Source organism: Drepanopeziza brunnea (genome assembly GCF_022702325.1).
Source record: "Drepanopeziza brunnea f. sp. 'multigermtubi' strain 214-2 chromosome Unknown ctg1, whole genome shotgun sequence".
NCBI lineage: Eukaryota > Fungi > Ascomycota > Leotiomycetes > Helotiales > Drepanopezizaceae > Drepanopeziza > Drepanopeziza brunnea.
In genome coordinates this window covers 4792215-4812773 of record NW_027094064.1, presented here as the reverse complement: position 1 = coordinate 4812773, position 20559 = coordinate 4792215, and the positions used below count along the sequence as shown (strand labels likewise).

General features: G+C 47.1%; 5 protein-coding genes across 5 annotated transcripts; 2 read left to right on the top strand and 3 right to left on the bottom strand.

Annotated features, from left to right (window-relative positions):
* Positions 1-107: 107 nt before the first annotated feature.
* L3040_000930 (uncharacterized protein) lies at positions 108-1042 on the bottom strand (the record flags this gene model as incomplete). Its single annotated transcript, XM_007289333.1, has 2 exons — positions 108-925; positions 976-1042. 2 exons carry the CDS (start codon positions 1040-1042, stop codon positions 108-110), a joined length of 885 nt encoding a protein of 294 aa, XP_007289395.1.
* Positions 1043-3315: 2273 nt separating this feature from the next.
* On the bottom strand, positions 3316-4571 carry L3040_000929 (uncharacterized protein; the record flags this gene model as incomplete). Its single annotated transcript, XM_066155368.1, has 7 exons — positions 3316-3375; positions 3436-3497; positions 3564-3659; positions 3876-3927; positions 4000-4153; positions 4209-4239; positions 4418-4571. 7 exons carry the CDS (start codon positions 4569-4571, stop codon positions 3316-3318), a joined length of 609 nt encoding a protein of 202 aa, XP_066013391.1.
* A 1598-nt stretch (positions 4572-6169) lies between these two features.
* On the top strand, positions 6170-9844 carry L3040_000928 (uncharacterized protein; the record flags this gene model as incomplete). Its single annotated transcript, XM_007289331.2, has 7 exons — positions 6170-6463; positions 6590-6788; positions 6839-7847; positions 7950-8900; positions 9361-9390; positions 9452-9584; positions 9635-9844. The coding sequence occupies 7 exons, from the start codon at positions 6170-6172 to the stop codon at positions 9842-9844; spliced, it is 2826 nt and encodes a 941-aa protein (XP_007289393.2).
* Positions 9845-15069: 5225 nt separating this feature from the next.
* L3040_000927 (uncharacterized protein) lies at positions 15070-15823 on the bottom strand (the record flags this gene model as incomplete). Its single annotated transcript, XM_007289330.2, has 2 exons — positions 15070-15666; positions 15719-15823. 2 exons carry the CDS (start codon positions 15821-15823, stop codon positions 15070-15072), a joined length of 702 nt encoding a protein of 233 aa, XP_007289392.2.
* Positions 15824-15872: 49 nt separating this feature from the next.
* On the top strand, positions 15873-16331 carry L3040_000926 (uncharacterized protein; the record flags this gene model as incomplete). The annotated part of the gene is made up of 1 exon (XM_066155367.1): positions 15873-16331. One exon carries the CDS (start codon positions 15873-15875, stop codon positions 16329-16331), a length of 459 nt encoding a protein of 152 aa, XP_066013390.1.
* Between the last annotated feature and the right edge of the window lie 4228 nt (positions 16332-20559).

Genomic DNA, 20559 nt, shown 5'->3' with positions numbered 1-20559 from the left:
AGCTGCGGGTAAGAAGATGTTTGAGAAAGCTGTATTTCGTGCGATCGGGACCCCAAATACCCCGATCATCTCGATATGAAAAAAATATACAATGTGAAGAAGTATCATCAGAGCAAGAGCGCCGCCACTGCCAGCCATACTAGCGAATGCAATATAACAAAGGTCGGTCGGCCTCGAGACGAGTCGCTCGACAGAACCACCGGAGTCGTGATGTTTCTCATCACTCCGACCACGGTGTTAGCCGCGGGAGTGGTGAGCCAGCCATTATCCACAGCGTCCTGAATCCCTCCATACCACGCTTCTGCCATCTTGCTATAGCCATAGTCATTCGGATGCAACCCATCTTTCAGATCGTCAACCGAGACATAGGCGGGCATGTCTATAGCCGCGATTTTCGCTCCGTTGCTCGCTCTACTATTTGCCAACGCGACAACTTCCGGGTTAAATGTCTCAATGCGAGACTCGACGTCGGTTGTAGCAGACGGCGTAAGTTGGGCGAGGAGAATTACCGCATCGGGACACGCAGCGATGCACATGTCGACCAGACTCGCCAGTCTCTCGGGAGCTCCGATAGAGAGATTTTGGACCATGTCGTTCGTGCCTGCCATCAGGAGGATCAGATTAGGTCGCATCGGCAGGCTGGCCCGAGAAAAATTTGCGATTTGGTCGATGGTCGCGCCTGGGTGGCCTTCGTTGTAATTGTCCGTCATGTTGCCGGCTCTGACAGACCCGAGGTATTGAGCTTCAGTCCCGTTTGAGGTAAGTTTTGTGAGAAGCTCGTTGCGATAGCCATTTCCGTCGGTACTCAAATAACCAAATGTAATTGAATTTCCTAAGGGTAAGATCCTCAAAGGTACGTCTTGGTCGGCAAGTGTGAAGTTTGAATATGTAATATTGCGTGACGGCGCTGGAAATGCTACTGATGCTGCACAGAAGTCAATATCTTGGTGGACCCGAAAGAGAGTATAGACCCACGGGTTGTCCAGAAAGCGAACTGTAGCAGAAGGATTGCTCCTGGCTTTAGCGATTGAAGAAAATACATTATGCTGCGGACGAAGGTAATGCTCTGTCTGGTACGTATATGGATTCCAGAAGCTTGGGGTATTTATACAACCATCTTGACTGTCGGGAAATGAACTTTGTGCGGAGCGGCAAAGGGTCCCAGCCAAAAATAAAAATTAACAATGCGCTGGATCAGGGATTATCTGACTCCTTCAACCACGGCTTGAGCGAACCTCACCAGCAAAGCGATAAATATCCACTGTCGAGCGCTATAGCCTTTTTCGATATTGATCAGAGAGCGAAAAACACGAATTTAGAGTGTACACGGCAGGACTTCAGATTGGGGTGGAGTGCCATATGGAACGCACGGAGGGCTCACGGCCCCGGTTACAAGAAGGCCAGACGACGGGCTGTTCCGATGCGAAGAGCTCGACCTATGTCAAAAGCAAAAGGAACTATGCCCCACATCAGGTTCGTGATGATGATCGCCGATGACATATCTTGAAACGAAACCTAACAGACACAGACAGGCTCAATCCCATGACATCTGAAGCTCGCAACCCTTAGCCCGTAAAAGGGGCCGTTCGGAAGCGGGCTCATTCTCCCAAGCCTCAAAATCCCTCGTCCGAAATGACCGGCATCAAAGCCATAAAAAACATCCCGCGTCTGTGAGCCAGGTCCTGCATGTTGTTGTTGAGGAAAAATGAGAGCCCTGCTCAATTGGTGCAGCGAGCGAAATCAACTGAAGGAAGGGAAACGAACACGATGTACAACAGCAGCAAAAATAACAAACAGAACAAACATAACTAACTCGTAATGCTGGGAAAAGATATCTGATTGTTGACGCCGCAATGTGAGAGACCGGGGAACTGGTTGATCCAGGTTCGTTCTCTCGCACTCTGACTGGCAGCTGTGCCCTACATGATGCTAGAGCTTGAGCAGCAGGGCGGCACATTCAAGTGCCAATGGACTAGATCAGAAGTGAGTCTGCCATTGTTTGGGATAATTTTACTTGACTCACACACTCGAGCGCGTGGTGTTAGTGTTGGTGTTGATGATTTGAGGTCGGGAGAAAAGGGGCCCGGCGAAAACGCCGAAGTGTTTTACCGCAGCCGGGTCCAAGCTAACCCGAAGCAGAACGCGACTTCTTCGCCACATTGCCGCGCTGCCCCAAGTTCCAAATCCCTTTCTTTCTATCCATTTATTTGTACATCAACTTCGCAACACTTCGCCAGCGATTCAGTTAACTCAGTATCCCGGCAATCTAACCAATCCGACCTTTTTTTTTTTTTCTTGAATTTATATTTGACATTGGACAGAATGATACACGGCTAATCGTCGGTTACCTTGAATAATTCTTGTAAAATTGACCCGACTTTCGCAACCACCAAGGCGGGACACCTATTTTCGTCATTATAAAATCGATAGAAAATCAACCACTTATAACATTGTACTTATTTCTGTATGAAGATATGCACAGTATGGGTTTCAATAATGATCAATTAATACTATTCTAAATATGAATAAATGTTTTATTATTATGCTAGATTAAAATCGTAAAAATAGTGCTTTTGATGTGCTTTTAACGTTACGCGTCCGTGCGCTGCTTATGCATATACTTTAAAATTGCCGCTTAAATACTAGAATAGGCGAGGAACGCGAAGATTGGACTTTCCTAAAAAAAATACATTTGCTACACCACCAAATGTCATTCAATAATTATTTCCTTTTATAAGATAATGGATTTATTTATTTCCTGTCGACTTATGTTTTTTTTTGGTAGTTGTGGCTGTTGAGATGTTCAAAATGGACAAGTAAAATCTGATTACTTGGGACAGTTTTTAGTCGCATTTTAACTATATCGAAATGCTCTGGCTTGCACTAAATAGATGCATCTCGATATCTTTGATACACGTTTCTATAGCAATTTTTATTAAGCCTTGGTGGTGCCGATCTGGCGCAAATTGAATTCAAAGTAACCGACGGTTATTGCTACGATAAGCGAGATCATGATTAAAAGGGTGACCATCTCTAATAAATTTTCCTGCATAACTGAACACTCTGCATAAAACTCACAATTACCGCCGTCTCAGACGGATGAATGAATGTGCAGCCTACCAAGTACCAAATGTCACATTGACGATAGAATATCTTTACGGAAGATTAAGGTACCCGACCAATGCATCCATTCTAGCTGCCGAAAGGGTTTCCGCAAACCGAGAAAGAACCGACCCAGAGATATACAAAAACCTCGACGCGGTCCATAGAACCAACTTACCGGTCGTCGCCAGCGACATCATCTTGTTCACGGCTCTATTCCAGCTCGGGACGCGGCGGATAAATATAGGCCGGGTTGCTTCCCGGGCCAGGAACCTAGAATAATTGTACAGTTAGTATCAATTAACTGATCTTTTCCACCTCAGGACTACTCACCTGGCTCGTGGTAACTGCCGGTGTCTTATCAAGCGGGAAGTAGTTTTTCTCCGTCAAATTCCCTATTTTTCTGTCAGCGTGCACACTTTGCGGCGAGCCCATACTTGACACAACGGGCGACTGCACACCTAATGGCTGGTATGCGCTTGGTAAGTCGGTGCCGCAGAGTACCGCTGATCGGTAGCAGGCGCCTGGTAACCTTGTGGCGTCGGAGCCATCGGGGGCTGATTGTACACCAGAACTGGCTGTTGTGGTACTTTGCGTTGGGTAGTACTTTTGGATTTCTTCTTGATGCAAAGAATCCAGGTTACCAGCGCGATGATTATGATGAAAACGATTGGTCGACGACAATACCTGCGATAAATGCTATGCTTTTTGTGAAGGGCTTGGACTTGGGCACCAATCTGGGAGTGGTTACTCTACCGAGCGGAGTAGTTGACCTTGGGGTGTTTGCTCGAGGCGCGGAGGAGGTTTTGATACCCCTGGAGGCCGCTGACATGGCAAACAGTAAGTCAGCATATCATCTATCTTCACTCGTGAGGAGGTGCGGCTGGGAACACTCACAGGTGACAGGAGCCGGAGCCGTAGCAGCTGCTGGCCTCGTCTGGTAGTAGTTCGTCTCCAATCCATATCGTCATAGCCAATCCAAAAGGTCGGGCTGGCATCACTTAAAGTCTGGACAATCTGGTCCGTATTGCAAACACTGAAGCTTCCAGAACTGTTGCCCCATTAGCCATCTCCTTCTGCCCTGTCCTGAGAGAGGAGGCACGAACCACGAAGAAGTATATCCGTCTCCGAACACAGCTGTGTTTCCAGAGCACTTTGTTATGAAATATTCCTCGGCACACGTCAAGCTTGTTGGACAACATCGTCCGTAAGTCGATGAAGCCGTCCATGTGGACCCTATCCTGCATCGCGCGCTGTCGTCTAGATCTCTTGCTCAGCATATGTACGGCTTCTCTCCTGATTCAAAAAGACCTACATCCAGATCCATAGGCATAGTACTCGATCATATCCTGCCCGAAATTCTGTCTCGGGAAAACAGGAGCCGGAGTAGTGATGGGCTCGGCTATCGCTTTAGCCAACGCAATGGCAACGAATGTCGATAGAGCGGCGATGAAGGCTAATGAAACCATTGCTCCTCACATTTCCCAGTAGAGAAGCGATGAAACTTAGAGAAATATTCGGGGAGCTCCTCACTTTTACTCCTCGCGGCATGGTGCAACATGCCTTTTCTGCCAAGAATCGAGAGCAGGCGAGGCATTTATTATGTTGGACGAAAGCGGTCGAGCTAAACCTTTGACCCGCGAATGGCTGAAATGTGGCTGAAGAAGGATCTCTCCTGTTATATTTTCTATACTTGGATTCCGTATCTCTTCAAGGTCGTTTTTCATTGTTTCCAGAATGCTGTCCTCCGGTATGTATGCTGTTTGTGCTTTGCAGCGGCACTCTGCGTCGTCGTTTGATTATGCTAGGCTCATTGGCGTAAAGCCTCGCCTCCGGAGCGGCTGCAGAACCTCATTCCCGCCGCAATGTCACACCAAAATTCCAATTATAGTTTGGGTCGAGATAAAAAGCCTCTATATAAACCCTAACTAATTGTCAATCAGAGGCGTGACCGAGTTGTACGTTGTCTTGAAGGATAGAAATCCTTTAATTATTCAATGGGCCTACAAGGAGATTTGAAGAATAACTGTCCCAGAATCAAACCTGGATCAACCATCGCTAATTGCAAGAAGAGAAACATTCATGAGATCCAATGGCAATAAAAGCGTGACCATTTCAACTAGTCTCATTCGCCCGCTCATCCTCGTGCATTGTTCTTAATGCATCCTTCCATCTCTGTCTGTGTTTCATCCAATCTTTTTTTTTCTTCTTTCTTTTACGGGAATGTTTCGCCGCGGAGCTCTAAGCATGGCAGCATGGGCATGAATTCGCGAGAACAAGTGTGGGACTCAGATAGGAAAGTAGAAGCTTGACCCCTCATCATTTTCAAACGTCTTATCCACTATGCCTCGTTATATATTTCTAATGCGTAGATAAATACTGAAATTGAGCTTTTTTTATCTGCCTCGCGTATAGCCAGGAGTATCGTTCAAGTCTGAAGTCATGATCGATGAGGCTGTTGGCAAGAGCAGCCGTTGTTCGTTCGTAAAAGCATGCTTCCTAGTGCATCACCTAGATGTTGATTGCAGTTGATTATATTACACTCGGTTTGTAAGAGTTGGGCTTTAACGGCGTAGATCTCTACACTCCTTAAAGAAGAGATATTAGCTTGATAAGATGATTGCTGAAAACGGCTGGATGTTGCAGGGTCTTAAGCGGGATTACGTGCACTGAATGGCAACCCACTTGCTGCCTGGGGGTGTACTAGGCAGTTATTCGATTGACTGGCTTTGTTTTCAACGAAAATAAGTCAGCGGTTCCCATGGAGATACAGAGCCATGCCAATGCTTTGTTTACCATAGCTTCGCTTATTTCGACTAGATACCCATCATGTGCAATATCCCTAAAGCAATCCATGCAATCGATTATATCTCGTCCGAATTTTAGCTACTTGCTTATCTGGCCACCAGCATTCTCTTTCCAGGGCCAAGTGGTCTTATCACGTGGACGAGTATCGGGTGTAGCTCCGCCAAGCTGCGGCTGAACCACCTTACTCCTGCCGTTCAGCTTTCCTCCATTCCTCGAGAACCATCTTTCTACCGTTCTTCTTAACTAAGTGCTGCCAATAATGCTGACCCGACTCCTTGACAAGGCGCTTGTGAAGCTCGAAATCAAAGACTCGCCAAAACAGACATCCGCCAGGGCAGACGAAGCACTCTACCCGACCTTGTTTTTCCCGCCCCCACCCCAAGGCACGACTTCTCTCTGTCGGCGATGTTTGACACTACTCTCCCACTTTATATCGCGGTTTGGAGATGGAACTGACTACCAGCCGCTCACCATCACTCACTCGTGGTCGATACGGGATCTTACACACGCCGTTCAGATGAACCACGCGGTCGCTCGGAAGAACACTACAGAGGTGAGTGGTCTCATTTCCTGTTTAACCAATATTTTCGAGATCAGGATCGCATCTCAGATTTATACAAATCTTGTATCTTCGCGATTCTGAGATTGTTAAAGAAGTTGGTAATAACATTCCGGGTAGTGCGTGATATGCATCAAGGTATTCATATTGTTCAAGGCTATGCAGGCGCATGTTTCATTCGAGGATTCGTGGCGGACTTCACCGTCTACAGATTGGAACTTGACTTGGGCAATAACTTTACCTAATTACGAGCCAAACAAAGATCGTCTGCACGTAAAATTCTCTGTGACCCACAAGGGCGGATACAGTTGGGGCATTGGTATGTGATCAGAGAATCGCGCTTGAGACTGTGAGTTGATATAACGCCAGGTGGCTTCAAGGTATATCCCGATAGGAATGCTACAGCTGCGAGAGCCCCCGAGAATCCAAATAAAGTGGACGATACCCTTTTGGTGGGGCCGCTTGATGGTTATGAACAGCCTACAGACGGTATCTCCAATCTTGATTTCTCTTCAACACTGAGCCAAGGGACCCTCGCCCTCGTATCTTCTTGGGCAAGGGAGTGTGCAACATCTCACGCAAAGTGCCGAAGAATATTTGGAAGCGATGGACTACAACAGCCTGAGCCTTGGTTCCCAGACCGGCTTGTCCAAGTCAGACGCAAAGACAACGGGTCCCTGACTGCTCGACTTGTGCTCAAGGCCAACCCAGCACATTTTCCCACCTCTGCCTCGAAACACGTTGACTACCTCTCATTTTCCCACTGCTGGGGACCTCCTCCTGAGCCAAATGCTCCCCTCGGCGGCCGAGCAGGCAGTGTCCTTACGCGAGACACGCTCTCCAAGTGGACAGCTGCTTTACCGGTTAATGACCTTCCATTAGCATTCCGGCATGCTATCACTGTCTGCGCCTGGCTCGACTTTGAGTACATTTGGATTGACAGCCTTTGCATCATGCAAGATAGTCGAGAGGACTGGGAGATCCAAAGTGCCGTCATGGGAGACGTTTACAAGTTTGCTTTCCTTAACATCGCCGCTCTCTCGTCTACGTCCGACTATAATGGCTTCATCTTCTCTCGCGATACGAGGATCGTTTTTGGCTTTCGACGCTCCTTCGCAAACCTCCTCGGTCGGAATGCCAGTGAGCGAAATCAAGAGGGGAAGCAGTGCGTCTTGCTCAAAGGACAAGCTCCGCTTGTCTGGGATTTTCAAAAGGACATTCAGGGGAGTACGGATTCTAACACTCCGCTCTTTACTCGCGCATGGGTGTATCAAGAGCGCAGTCTTGCTCGTCGCTCCCTTGCATTCTCCAACTCTAGCGTTTACTGGTCATGCGATGAGCATAGTGTCTGTGAGCAATCTGGATGGGGAGGGTACATGTCAGTTTACCCCGCCCCAACCTTTACCTGCCACTTGGGCATCATGGAACTTAGTTAGTCACTTTAAATGTCCTGAATCGCTTGACTGACATTTTAAACTAGGCAGAATGGCCTGCGAAGAACTTTACATAGGGTAGAGGAAATCATGAGCACCATCTCACAGAACGGGGCGACCGAAGACCTCGCAAAAAGCTTGATTCAGGCATTCGATTACCAGTGGCACTCGACCGTAACAAACTACTCTAATTGCAGTCTCACCAAGCACACCGACAAACTAGTGGCCGTGTCTTCCGTGGCTCGCGAGCTGGACAGCACTGGGATCCTGCAGAGTCAGCGGTACCTCGCCGGCCTCTGGAGCGTGAGCATCCTCATCCAGATGTCTTGGATCACCATCGTCGGCTCCAAGACACCTGCGCGGAAAGTCGTTGGGGAGGAAGGCTACGTCGCGCCGAGCTGGAGCTGGGCCTCGGTCGAAGCGTGCGTTCAACCTCGCCATTTCTGGACGGTTACATCGGCGACGACCATCCCACTGGGCGAAGTTCTCGGCGCCGATGTGGAGCTTGCCACGGATTACAAGTTCGGCTCTGTCAAAGCGGGCTGGATTCGCGTCCGCGGGCATCTGAACGGCGTCCAATCCGGGTCTCGCGACGGTAAAAGCCTCAGCCTCACTGATAGAGAGACCGGAGGCGATTTGTGGTTCTGCTCGGACACGGTCGAAGGCTTCGATATCGTCCGGCACGGAAACGCAAGGAGGCTGGTGTGGATGCCGTTGTCGGTGAGCTTCGATACTAGCATATCCGGGAAGTGCCTCGTTCTTCTGGAGGTGCCGGGGCAGCAATACGGGGGGCCGAACGCGTTCATAAGGCCCGGCGAGAAGGTCTACCGGAGAATGGGAACCGGAAGATTTGGGAGGACTATCGGCATGTTGCATCCGACCGATGTGGTCCTTGGTCTGGGCACTTACCCCAATATCAAAATTGGTGGTGAAACTCGCACTGGGGCAGAGCTCGCTAGCGTCTTCACGCGCAAACAGACCCCAATGGAGGAATTTGTGTTGATATAGACGTCTTCCGGGATGTGAGAAATGAAATAAAAATTTCTCCTCCCTTGTAAAAAGGCCAATGATGGGGAAGTATTCTGTTGGGACTGAGACCTCGGTCAGTTCGGTACAGTTACTTTGGCAACCAATAAGGCTAAGCGAGAGTAGCGGTCAACTCGGTCAAGTGAGTCAAGTGAGTCAAATACTTCAGGCCACTGACTTCCGTTTGCTACTCTCCGTTTGTATCGATAGCTATATAAGTAGCTACAATTCCACTTATTAGAGGCATTGAAAACCAACTGAAGACACTCAAACAACTGAATACGTATTCAACTTTGCATCACATACCCTGTGATACCAACATATTCAAATTTCTCATAGCTCTCAGGCCCTTCTGTCGACGACGCACTCGAGATTTACCCCTTCGGCAGGTGCCCATTGAACGGGTCTGAAAATCGCGGCTTCAGAAGATAGGCCACGATTTCAATACCGATCCAGACCCAAGTATGCGGGCCCTCTCTCCGTGGTTATAAGATGCTATCAGCAAACCCTCATATCAACACAGGCTAAAGAAGAACTCACATTCACGATCTCCATGCCCGCGTTTTCAAGCGCGGAGACTGCATACGCTGTCACCGTCGTGGCAATCACGCTCTACCAAGCTAGCTCTTCTCGTGGCTGAATCGACAGCGCTAGAGGTAGGATGAAAGATGCCAATTCAGCTTACGGGATGCTTATGCCGTCGAAGTCATACTGGTGTTCAGATTTCAGTTGGTTTCTGTACTGGGCGGCAGGCGAAGTCTGCCGCCCTGGGACCTCCCATGGGGTACGGCGACGTGCTGAACCAAGGAGTTACATACAAGACAGCCCTAGAAAGCATGTCAAGGTGGAGCGGCAAGACTGCCATCAAGTGCGTCCTTCCCCTATGGGTAGTATCGGTATCACAGGTACCGAGTGATAAGTACGAATATTATGGTGGTACCAATTGTATTCGTGAAGTCTGAAGAGGCTCAGCTGTACTAGCTGAGGGACTATATGCTGGTGATGCCAAGGCCGGCTACCTAGTGTAGCCACGTGACCTTGTATGCCTATGCCTTATATTTCCACAGATAGGATGGATCACAAAAAGAGAAGACTCAAGTAAGGTAGAAAAACCGGTGAGACAAGGGCCATCGCGAGCTTTAGAAGCCTAGCGGTTGCGAATTGTACAACGATAGGAGTCGAGGCCGGACCGAGGTCGGCCGGGTGTATGTCCGAAGACCGAAGAGGTAGAAACAAAATCGACAGAAAAGGGAATAAACAAGGTCCCAATCGAACGTCAAAGATCGTATACATCCATGGTTTCTGCAGAGAAGAGCGCGGACGGGGGATTTTCGTCAGGCAGATTGATCAGAAACTCCTCTAGATTAACGTATTGGCTCGATTATCTCTCGCCCGCCCAGATGGAGTTCGAGTGCTATTGCTAGGGTAGGGGACGCAGCTTAGCGCTGACTTTGACCTTGCTAGAAGTACTAATAGCGTCGCCGTCCTCTGCTGAATTTGCTGGCAGTAGTAGAACATGCACGGAGCTGGATAGGACGTGCAAATGATCAACTATGAGTTGGCGGATACCTTATATCATATTGAATTCGTCTAGCGAGCACGGAATGGTTTTGTTCGAAAAGTGATTGCACTACCGACGATGAATCTTTAGCGGTCGTTAGGTCCGCTTGCAGTAAAAAAAAAAAAAAAAAAAAAGGGGGGGGGGGGGGGGGGGGGGGGGGGGGGCAAAAAAGGCAAAAACCACTCCTCTAAATACGTGGGAAAGGATAACGAGTGCATGGAGATCTCTCCTCCAGCATGCGGTATGGCTGCAAATGTTAAGTTGGCCACAACTTTTGCTTCTGATAGGAGAATCTACAGCACTAATGGAGAGCAGGTGACTGCATGAGGTGCATCGTATCAAATGCGATGCTGCTATAGCATCTCCCCTCTATGTCAAGAGTATTCTCTGACCAGTGTGTACAAATCTCGCTTCCTGAGAAAATTAGAGCCAAATAATAGGCAATAAAGTATCAGTAAAATCGATAAGCGATCTTCTCGATGTACCTAGCTAGCCGACGGGAGGAAAGGGGCTTTCGCTTAAGCGGGGGGTATATAAATAGCTAGCATAGAATCAAACCGCCGCTACCGTATCTAGCTTTAAGTAAAATATATAATTTACGCAAGGCAAGAGATTGCGAGAAGTCTATGGGCACGACTTTTAAGTCTGAGACGAGATGAATCATCGAACCTTGAGGCAGAATCCGATCAGACAAGTAGTCACTCCAACCAGTACACACACTTCCACTGCTTCCTTTACCTAGCTCTTTTGTTTTCTTCTTTTTTTCTTCTTTTTTTTTTAATAACAGATACAACGATCCGTCCGTATCTATCATACGATTAAAAAAATAACTTTTAATAAATGTACAGAATAGAAATCCGTTATCAAGGAAATATATATCCTACCATCTTCACATACTACGTACAAACATCCCAATTTCCATATATAGAATCAGCAACCCACGTCCGTCAGCAAGAGAAAATCCAAATTCACAAATATCTCAAGGTTAAAGTTGGCCAACTCAATTTCTATCCAAAACCTCTCTCAATCACCTCCTAATTCTACGGACTGCTTCTCACATTCCAGACTCGGTTACTCTCCGTACCCACCTGAAAATAAACAAACCATCCCTATTCCCCAGCCTTACTAATCCCCCAAGACCTACCGAGGTAACGTCCGTCCCGACTTCTATCGAAGTTTAAATCGCCCGATTTCCGAAACATGATTTATGCAATGTGATTCAAGCTCGCATGCATGCATGCATGCACGCCTCCGTACGCCACGGGAACTTTCAAATTCATGTTGCATTTTCCGATAAGACTGATACCACGGTACAGGCGTAATTGTTACCCCTTGAGGGTGCTTCAAAAGTTTAGTTTCCACTATAAGCCCCTTGGTAACCCTACCCTCAGGGGGATAATACTTACACCTGGGACGTAGTACTTCGTAAATCAATCAAAAGAAAACCAAATCAAAAAACTACTTATAGGGTATTCAAACACTAAAAGCTAGGGAGGCTATGATCTTTTACCTGTACGAGGTGCCTCTTACGAACCTTCAGCTCTCTCTTGCGGCAAAGAGTTTAGAAAGCCGAGATTGAATTATCGATATGCGACGTCTCTTCGAAAAGAACTTCTCTCACCGGCGGTTCCGAACTTCCTTCTTCCTTCTTCTCGAATATCACGCCGATTACGATCTATACCTGACGGGCATACCGATTGAAAAGACCAAGAGGATTTGCGATAGAATAGGAACGGATGTGATAGATGGGATAGAAAAAGCTTAATTCGACTTATCGGAAACACGATATTGCGCTTTCGTAAAAGCGTTTTGCAAATATACCGGCTTTATATAAAGGCTACGAAGGGAAGCTATTTTTAGCTTTACGATAAAAGAGAACGATGTTTGGATTTATACGGATCGAAGCCGCCCGTAACGCTATACGTATTCGATAATTAACGAAAAGAAAAAAAACTCGAAGCATATTCTTATAAAATGCTTTTAAAAGGTTTATAAAGACTTTGCGACGCCGCGGGATCACAAACCCGGAGCTATTTAAAGATAAAGCTTTTCTTTAGCGTAGATTCTACGTCTGATTAGATAATAATTTGTAGATAATTCTTTTATTTAATACGTCGCCGTACCTTATAAGCGGTCTTTTGGTCTGAGCATTGCGTTTTCGATACCCGCCCGACGCTAACAAATACTACGTACAATAACGATAATAACAATAACATTAAAGCTAGTATGAAAATGAAACCGACTTTCGATCACTGTATAATATGTTCGATTCGTACGATACGTTACGTTACGTCATACCCTAGAACAAACAATCAAAAGGAAACAGAAGGGGAAAAAAAGAAGAGGTCTGTATATCTACTCCGTAAATCTACTCCGTGGCGTTACGAGGTACGTAAAGAAAATGTAAAAGTCTCTTTCTTTAATCGGAGAATCCGAATCCGACTTCGGTATGCCTCACTTAGGGAAGGTTACACTCCGTAAGGTCAACTCTTACGTAGTATTTACTATTACGTTATATCCATCGAATCGATAAATGGAATGGATGGATGCATGCATGACCGGGCGTGGCATAGCATGACGCAGGTATCAACTCTATCTATCCTTCCACAATTCTCCCTGACAATAAAAACAAAACAAAACAGAAGCCAAAAAAATTGGATTTTGAAAGAATATGCTTCCATTCTGCTGTGAAGTTATCTTCGCGATGACTGACCTGGCTAGGTCTCCGAGATACGTAGTAAGATAGATAGACAGATACATAAATATATTAACCTCGCCGGAAGTCTTTAGTCTCGTATTCCATACACAAAGGTATAGTATATACGGAGTATACCTATATATATATATATACAAGTAAAGTTCCCCACCTAACGACAATAAGTCCGTACCTTACCTTACTCCGTACTCTATTGTTCCAGGAGCCTGAACGAACTACAGGAAGATACCTACGTAGTAACTCTTCTAGAGACATCTTGGCGGTCAATTCTCCATTTATCTCCATTTATCTCCATTTATCTCCATTTATTCAATAAGATCTCACCCAGCTCTCCTATCGGTAGTCTTTCTTTCCCCCTGTCCACGGCGTAACTGACAGAGGCCCCTTTGCCCATGGTTCAGTCGGGACTTCTAGAAAAACCGAGTACATGAAATTGCGTAAAACTGCATAATACATATAAGATATACGGAGGTAACAGCGGTTAAGTGTCGTAACCATCGTCGACCCACGGCGACTATACTATTTCTAACCCACTTGGGCAATAGCGTGATCGCCAGGCACGAACATGTTGAAGATCCATATTTTAACAGAACCCAATTAGGTTAGAGACAGTGGCTGTGGGTCGACGAGGGTTTATGACACTAAACCGCTGTACCACTGGTATATAGTGTTTGTACATACTTACCCCCTGATGAACAGAGGGCGGCATCCCAAGGGTAGCACGAGCCACAACACAGCAAAATTCTGTCCGTGCAACCCTGGAATTGCTGCTCTTTATTCATGGGGGGGGGATTAGTAGTAAGTAAGTAAGTAGTAGTAGTAGTAGTTAGTTGCCCTACAGGCGTAATAGGAAGTAATGCTATGCATATACGAAAAGGAAGGAATGGAATGGTAGGAAATAAGTAAATATGATATGCATGCGAACAGGTATGCATCTACGGTACAGCAGATCGTTTTCCGCTTTCTCGCTTCGAGAACATTGCAATATAAAAATACAAAGAAAAAGCTCAGGAAGAGTCCGGTTAAAGCGCTTACAATCGCGATTAAAAGATAGGTGAAGGAGTGAGTTATGTGAGCGATTGCCGCGCAATTATTTACAGATTGAATTTGTTTAATATGCTTGGAATAGAAAGGAATGGAATGAATGAGGGTTTTTTTAAGGGGTCAAGCGAGAGCGGAGAATCAGAGACTTAGGCTAAGAGAAAGGTAAGATCAAGGTCGTAACCATTCGTTCGTCATGGAGAGAAATATGTGTTTTTATGTACATGAGGAGGGTCTTGCTTAAAGCTGGTGGCAAGTGCGCTCTCTCTCTGTCTCTCTCTCTTCGTAGTGCGTGGTATGCTGTGCTGTGCTGTCAACCCCAGGTCGTGCATCCGGATTTTCTTTCGTTCACATCCACCTCCATCCATCATCTGGTCTGGTCCCCTCCTCCCCAGGAACCTCTCGACTTGGCCAGCGGCTCTCCTCCTGGCCTCTTCTCTCCTTTTCCTGTCTCGATTTTTTCCCCTCCTCCTCATCATCGAAGGGCTTTGCTCGCCCCTCCCCCACTCTCTTCCCAGCAGAATAACAAAAGAATGATACGGATTAGAAAGTAGTAAGTGACGCAACAGCGTAATCCCAGATCGATTCCCGCTCCCTTGGTATTGAGAGCGGGAAGATATATGTATGTATGTATATGTATAAAACGCCGTGTAGAATGAGGATTCCGAGGGTATGTAGACGCCGGCCCCCAATCCCCCATTCTCAGATATCCGATTCCCGATTCCAAAAAACTGAATCGTATTTGATGCATGACAGACATGCGCATGCAAAGCTCTCTCTCCCAGCGGTGAGACACCCGGTTTGGTTGGTTCTCGTCATATTACTACAGCAGCCATGTCATCAGTATGGCGCAAAGAGCAAGTACTAAGCTCACCGCGCTCGGCGGCGGTTTCAAGGCGAAGGCCGGGGAGGTTATGGGTTCGGCTAGACTGGCGTTGACGAAACCCGGCCCGCAGTTTACGTTGACTTGCTTCGCCGCCGGGACGTACGTATTGGCTAGCGCTTGGTCTCGATCGGCGCTCGAGGCCTCGAATATCCCCATGGTGGTCTGCAAACAGGAATCGCATGTCGGCTGGCTGCCGCCTACCAGCGAGGTGTTCAGGGGCAGGAAGTAGATGTACGAGTCGGTCGGGTTCGTGACGTTGGTGATGGAGTCTGCGAAGCAATATGAAGACGTTTCCGGATTACGCGAACACGAGGCTGTGTAGAGCGTCTTGTAGGCTTTGAGGCCGAGGAGTGCGTCTTGAATGAGAGGATTCTGAAGTTTGAGGTCTGATTCGCAGCTGTCTGACGTGGTAATGTTGGATGCGAATGAGGACATGAGGGCGCTGCATTCCGTGAATTCTGCAGCGCAGGAATAGTCCAGAATTTGAGTGATTCGGACTAAGGACTTGGAGGCCTGGAAAAAGGAATTGGAATTCTGTGATGCGAGGTTAGAAGGGTATGACAAGCGGCAATTAGGGAGCACAAACCGAGAGCAGCATAGAGAAAGGAAGGCATTCGCGGAATGAGCTGTTACTCAACATAGAGTCCATGAAGGTTTGGCATTCGGTAGTGATGTTATTGCTGAACCCCATATCGAAAGGGTGAGGAAAGCTATCAGGGGTAGGCGTTTTATCAGCAACAATGCCACTGTTTGGTTCTGCTGGCGCCTCTGTCGGTGTGATTGTGGGGTTCTCAGCAAGGGCAGCAGCTGCACGAGGTCGGAGATCAGCAACGGGCTGGTCGAGTTCTGGAGACCAATTGTTGTCAGGTACTGGAGCTGGTCTTCGATCAACCAGAATTGTGCCCGAACGAGCAAGGCGTTCGAATGTCGATCCCAACGGCTCTGAAACGGCTGATTGGGCCTTGAGCAACTGCTCCCCGACAAATCTTGCAGGCGCTGCGGAAGACAACGTAAAGCAGAACGAGAAGATTGCCAACAGGCGAAAGAGGCTTTGGGAGCTGGGGTTGGATTTGGAATTGGACCTGGAAGACCTTCGACGACGTGATGGCTGTGTCGATGCTCGGGCAGTGAAGCTACCGTGGTCCGGTGAGGGCCATAATATCGGACTGGGGAATGCCGACAATGAGCAAGATGTATAGGATTTCCCGTCGTCCCCCATAGTGTATATAACGGTTCCGAGTTGAAATTAAATTGGGTGAGGTCCTGAAATGTTTATAACCGTGGTTCCAGCATTAGTCGCACCGAGTCGACGAAGCTGTTCGTCCCAGTATCCTAAGGGTGATATGATCAAAGCAGGTACAAGGAGTGTGATTATCTGGTTGCAGTGTCGGATCGTTCCTTTTTGGAATCGCGTTCAGTCCTCGATCGGATGGTTGAGGTTGTCTCTTGTTTCCTTCCTATCTCCTGCTCTGCCGAAGAATCACTTCCGTGTAATCCGTTGACTTCGAACGATCATCGATTCGTAAACAGGTTAGTAGTTGGTTAAACGAGTGTCGGTGGGATTCGAGGTTCCAAGGAAGGTGTTTGCGTCTCCTGGGTCCCGGAATCCGGATTATGTATTTGTTGATGGATGGATGGATTCGACAAAAAAGAGTGTGAGTGTGCAGAGATCGTATAGGTACTGTACAGGACATCGGCTCGCCTCCATCCACTTCTATCCGTACTCCACCGTACTGTACTGGGATCGATTTGCACGAAGGTTCCTTGGATCTTGATTATCCCGGGGCATGGCATCCTTTTTCTTTGGGCTGGGTACCGCGTCGTCAATCGGGCCAGACTCAGGTCCAAGTTGCCTTTGGCCTGTCCTTGTCCCTGCCCTTGCATCCCCGAGCGGCCGTGCAGAAGAAACACAAAGGGACCACAACAACCGGTCGCACAGCCAGTCAGTTCGCTGGAATCTCTCTCGATGCTCTCGATGCCCTGATGCATACCGGGGGAATGCCCCCATGCAGTCAATATTCAATACTTCCAAGAGACCAGGATCCGATAACAGACTGACCGAACTCGTCCATCAGGACATAAATTTATAGAAATGTATGTATGATATACGGACTGTCATTTCTCGTATTGCGGTTACAAAGATGATCGTAAACATGTCCTATTTACAACTACATCTTATTTTCTTTTTCTCTCTCTCTCTCTCCCATTTTGACTTTCAGACCTTGGCTTGGATAAGGACAGAGCGGGCAAGGGCGTCGCACACACATTGTGTACAGATCTACAGATACACACGCCCGCCGCCGCCCCTTTTTCTCGTGTTGTGTGGAAAAGTCAGCGCCAAAGCATATTCTCCGGGCGGTATCTCCACCACGCTCGGATGACATTGTTGACTCCGTTCAACCTCAAACGTTAGCCAGGGACGAGTCAGATTAGTCAACCAACAATTCATCATCTCATGTGTTCATCTCATGCTGCATCAGGGACAGATTGGCAGTAGTACTACTATATGTACAATAGCAAGTACATCAAACTCGGGCCCTGCCTATCTACGTACGGTACGGAGGTCTGCGAGTCTTCTAGAACAGAAACTAGCCTGGCGCGAGTGCTACGCGAGCTTACGCGAGCTTACGCGAGTTTCCGTACGGACATGCTAATCCAAACTAAATGAGATGAGACCCTTCCCGCGACTCCGAGCGAGTCGCACGAACTATTTTCAGAGCAGCTAGGTAGGCCTACGTAGTAGTAGTAGTAGTACGTCAGTCGAAGTCGAGATTTCGTGACTAGGTCCAGCTTCCATCACTCTCATTCATTTGTCATCTTTTTAGCGCCGAGTGATTGTAGGAAATAAGGAAATTCGACGTTGATAAGCGGAGCACCGTCCGACCAAAAGACCCTGCACCTCCCTCCAAGCATAACACAGCAGCATACATAATATACTCGCAGCACACAAGAGCAAGGGAGCAGCGTGTTCCCTTCTTCTTTTGACAGCGAAGAGGGGCGCATAAGAACACTAACAATGCCTAATTTTCCGTATGTGACTAAATAACACGTGCGACGGTTTTCCGTCACAACTGATTACGATGAAGATGAGCACAGATAGGGATGAAAATGCGGTTTATATATTTAGAATGCCGATTCTGATGCTATCTCCCTCCGCGTCGTCATTGGATTGCGCCAGACCGTGCATTATAATTTCCGTACGGTAGTAGTACTATAGTACTACGTATATTGCCAAATGTATACCGGACCCACAGTCCTTGAACCATAAGGGGGCTAAATAAGAATACCAAAAAACATCCATGCGATTTCAAGAAACCTCAACGTTCATCATCATCATCATCATCATCAAATCATCCGGAACTCTTCTTCAGCCGTCGAAAATCATACTCTTTCCTTCCTCCGTGATCGGCTGATGAATATAGTTGTATGAAAACATACTAGTACACTCCGTCATTAAACTCTACAGATGTTTCCCCCTTCTTCCCCACCACCATACAGTCATCCGTACAGCATGACAATTTGCATAGCATTCTATCAATTGTTGGTGGAGTAAAAGGGATGGACACCATTTCGGGCATCACGCAGCTGCACATGCGAGGTATTACTACCATTCTCCCTATGCCCCTCCTCCTGCTCCTCTTCAACATCCAATGAGTTTTTTAAAAAAAAACCTTATCTTACTTGGCTCCGTACTTTACCTATTATTACCTGATAATACCGGTAGTATCACACCCCTCCATCCCGTCCCTCCTTGAAATGCAAATACTACTTATAATAGCGCAAGGTGCACTTCGAATTTCATCAAAGAGAGTTTGATTATACATAATTTGCAACTAACCAAACAAACTTGAAAGCTGCTTACTACTACTAGTTGTACCACGGTACAGGCCTAAGTATTACCCCTCGAGGGTGCCTTAAAAGTTTGGTTTCCACTTTAAACCCCCTGTTTTCCTTACCCTCGAGGGGTAATACTTACGCCTGCGACGTAGTATGTAGTAGTACGTAGTAAATCGCAGTACCACCTTGACTTTATTATACCTTGTCTCAGAAAAGACAAGATTATATTGTACGGAAGCTAGCTCCACCTCTTTCTTGTCTTTGCCTTGTCCTTATTGACATCAGGTAGGTAGCCGGTGATACGGAAACGAAATCTCAAACCTGGGTTCACACCTTTTTTTCTTTCTTTTTTTTTGTCCCTTAGAGTACGAATTATACGGAGTAGAAAAAAGAAAAGGTCCGGATCAACCCCCCACCAGAGATAAGAAGTAGGCACGGCAAATTCCAAAAGAAAAAAAAAAGAAAAAAAAAGAGGAAAGGGAAAAGAAAAAAGGATTGGCATATTTCTTCTGTTGATTAGCCGAGTACCGAGCCCGCCGGTGAAGCAGATAGACAGGCCAGAAGATTTCCCATGCCTCGCCCGACATTGTATTAGTGGATCATGATTTCGCATGCCGCTACCTACAGATACGTACTGTAGTACCGGTAGTACATGCTAGCTAACGCTCCCCCCCCCCCCCCCGCGTAAAGCAAAGTAAAATAGAATATAAAACCCGGGCCGTCCTCCGTCCACCTCGCACCTTATCGACGAGAACTACTCTCCCCCCCATGAATACACGTCGAAAGTAAGACTGTTGCAAGGGATCTTACCAGGTCTTTAAAACCGATCAACGGATAAGAATCCATTCAGCCTTGAAAAGGGTACAACGTCACAGGCGTAAGTGTTGCTCCCTGAGGGTAGGGTAACCAGGGGCTTTAAAGTGGAGATTTTAAACTTTTTGAGGCCCCCTCAAGGCGGTAGCAATTTGGGGGGGCGGAGTGGTACGTAGTACTACGTATCTTTGAGCCAGTATTCCGTCTGTGCAATGGAGTTGACAGGGCTTGAAGCCGTTCAAAAATCACCGCTCTACAATTTATGGAGCTAAAATGCGTCCGACATTGATTCATTGGGTGGGGGGGAGGGGATAGTACAGAGATCGGAGGCAAAAAGGTAAGAAGCTTCTTCGCAAAAGTCTCTGTTTGTGTGCAGAATCGCGAGGAGATGTTCCGCAGTTACACTCTGTAGAGAAGTCAAAAAGGAGCGGATGAAACGCAGATGTTGATCGATTAATTAAACCGCTCTTAACTGCGATCTGCGGTTCGCAAAGATACTTACTTTTGATCACAAGCAGAACAAGAGTAGAGTCAAGCGTCGCTGGCTTTTTCTTCCTGGCATCTGTTACCGTAGAGGGCCATGGGGAGGTTTCTGGACAGGCGGTCGCAGCCAGCAAACTGTAGCAGGGTGGATTTTTTTTTCCCTTAATTCGATCCTTTCTCGTTTCCGATTTGAATGAGAGATTTCAAGAGCGTTAATACATCAACCCGTAGCAGCGTAGCAGCGATAGAGTCCCGAGAAAATCTCTTGGCATCGACGCTCCGTAGAGAATCAAA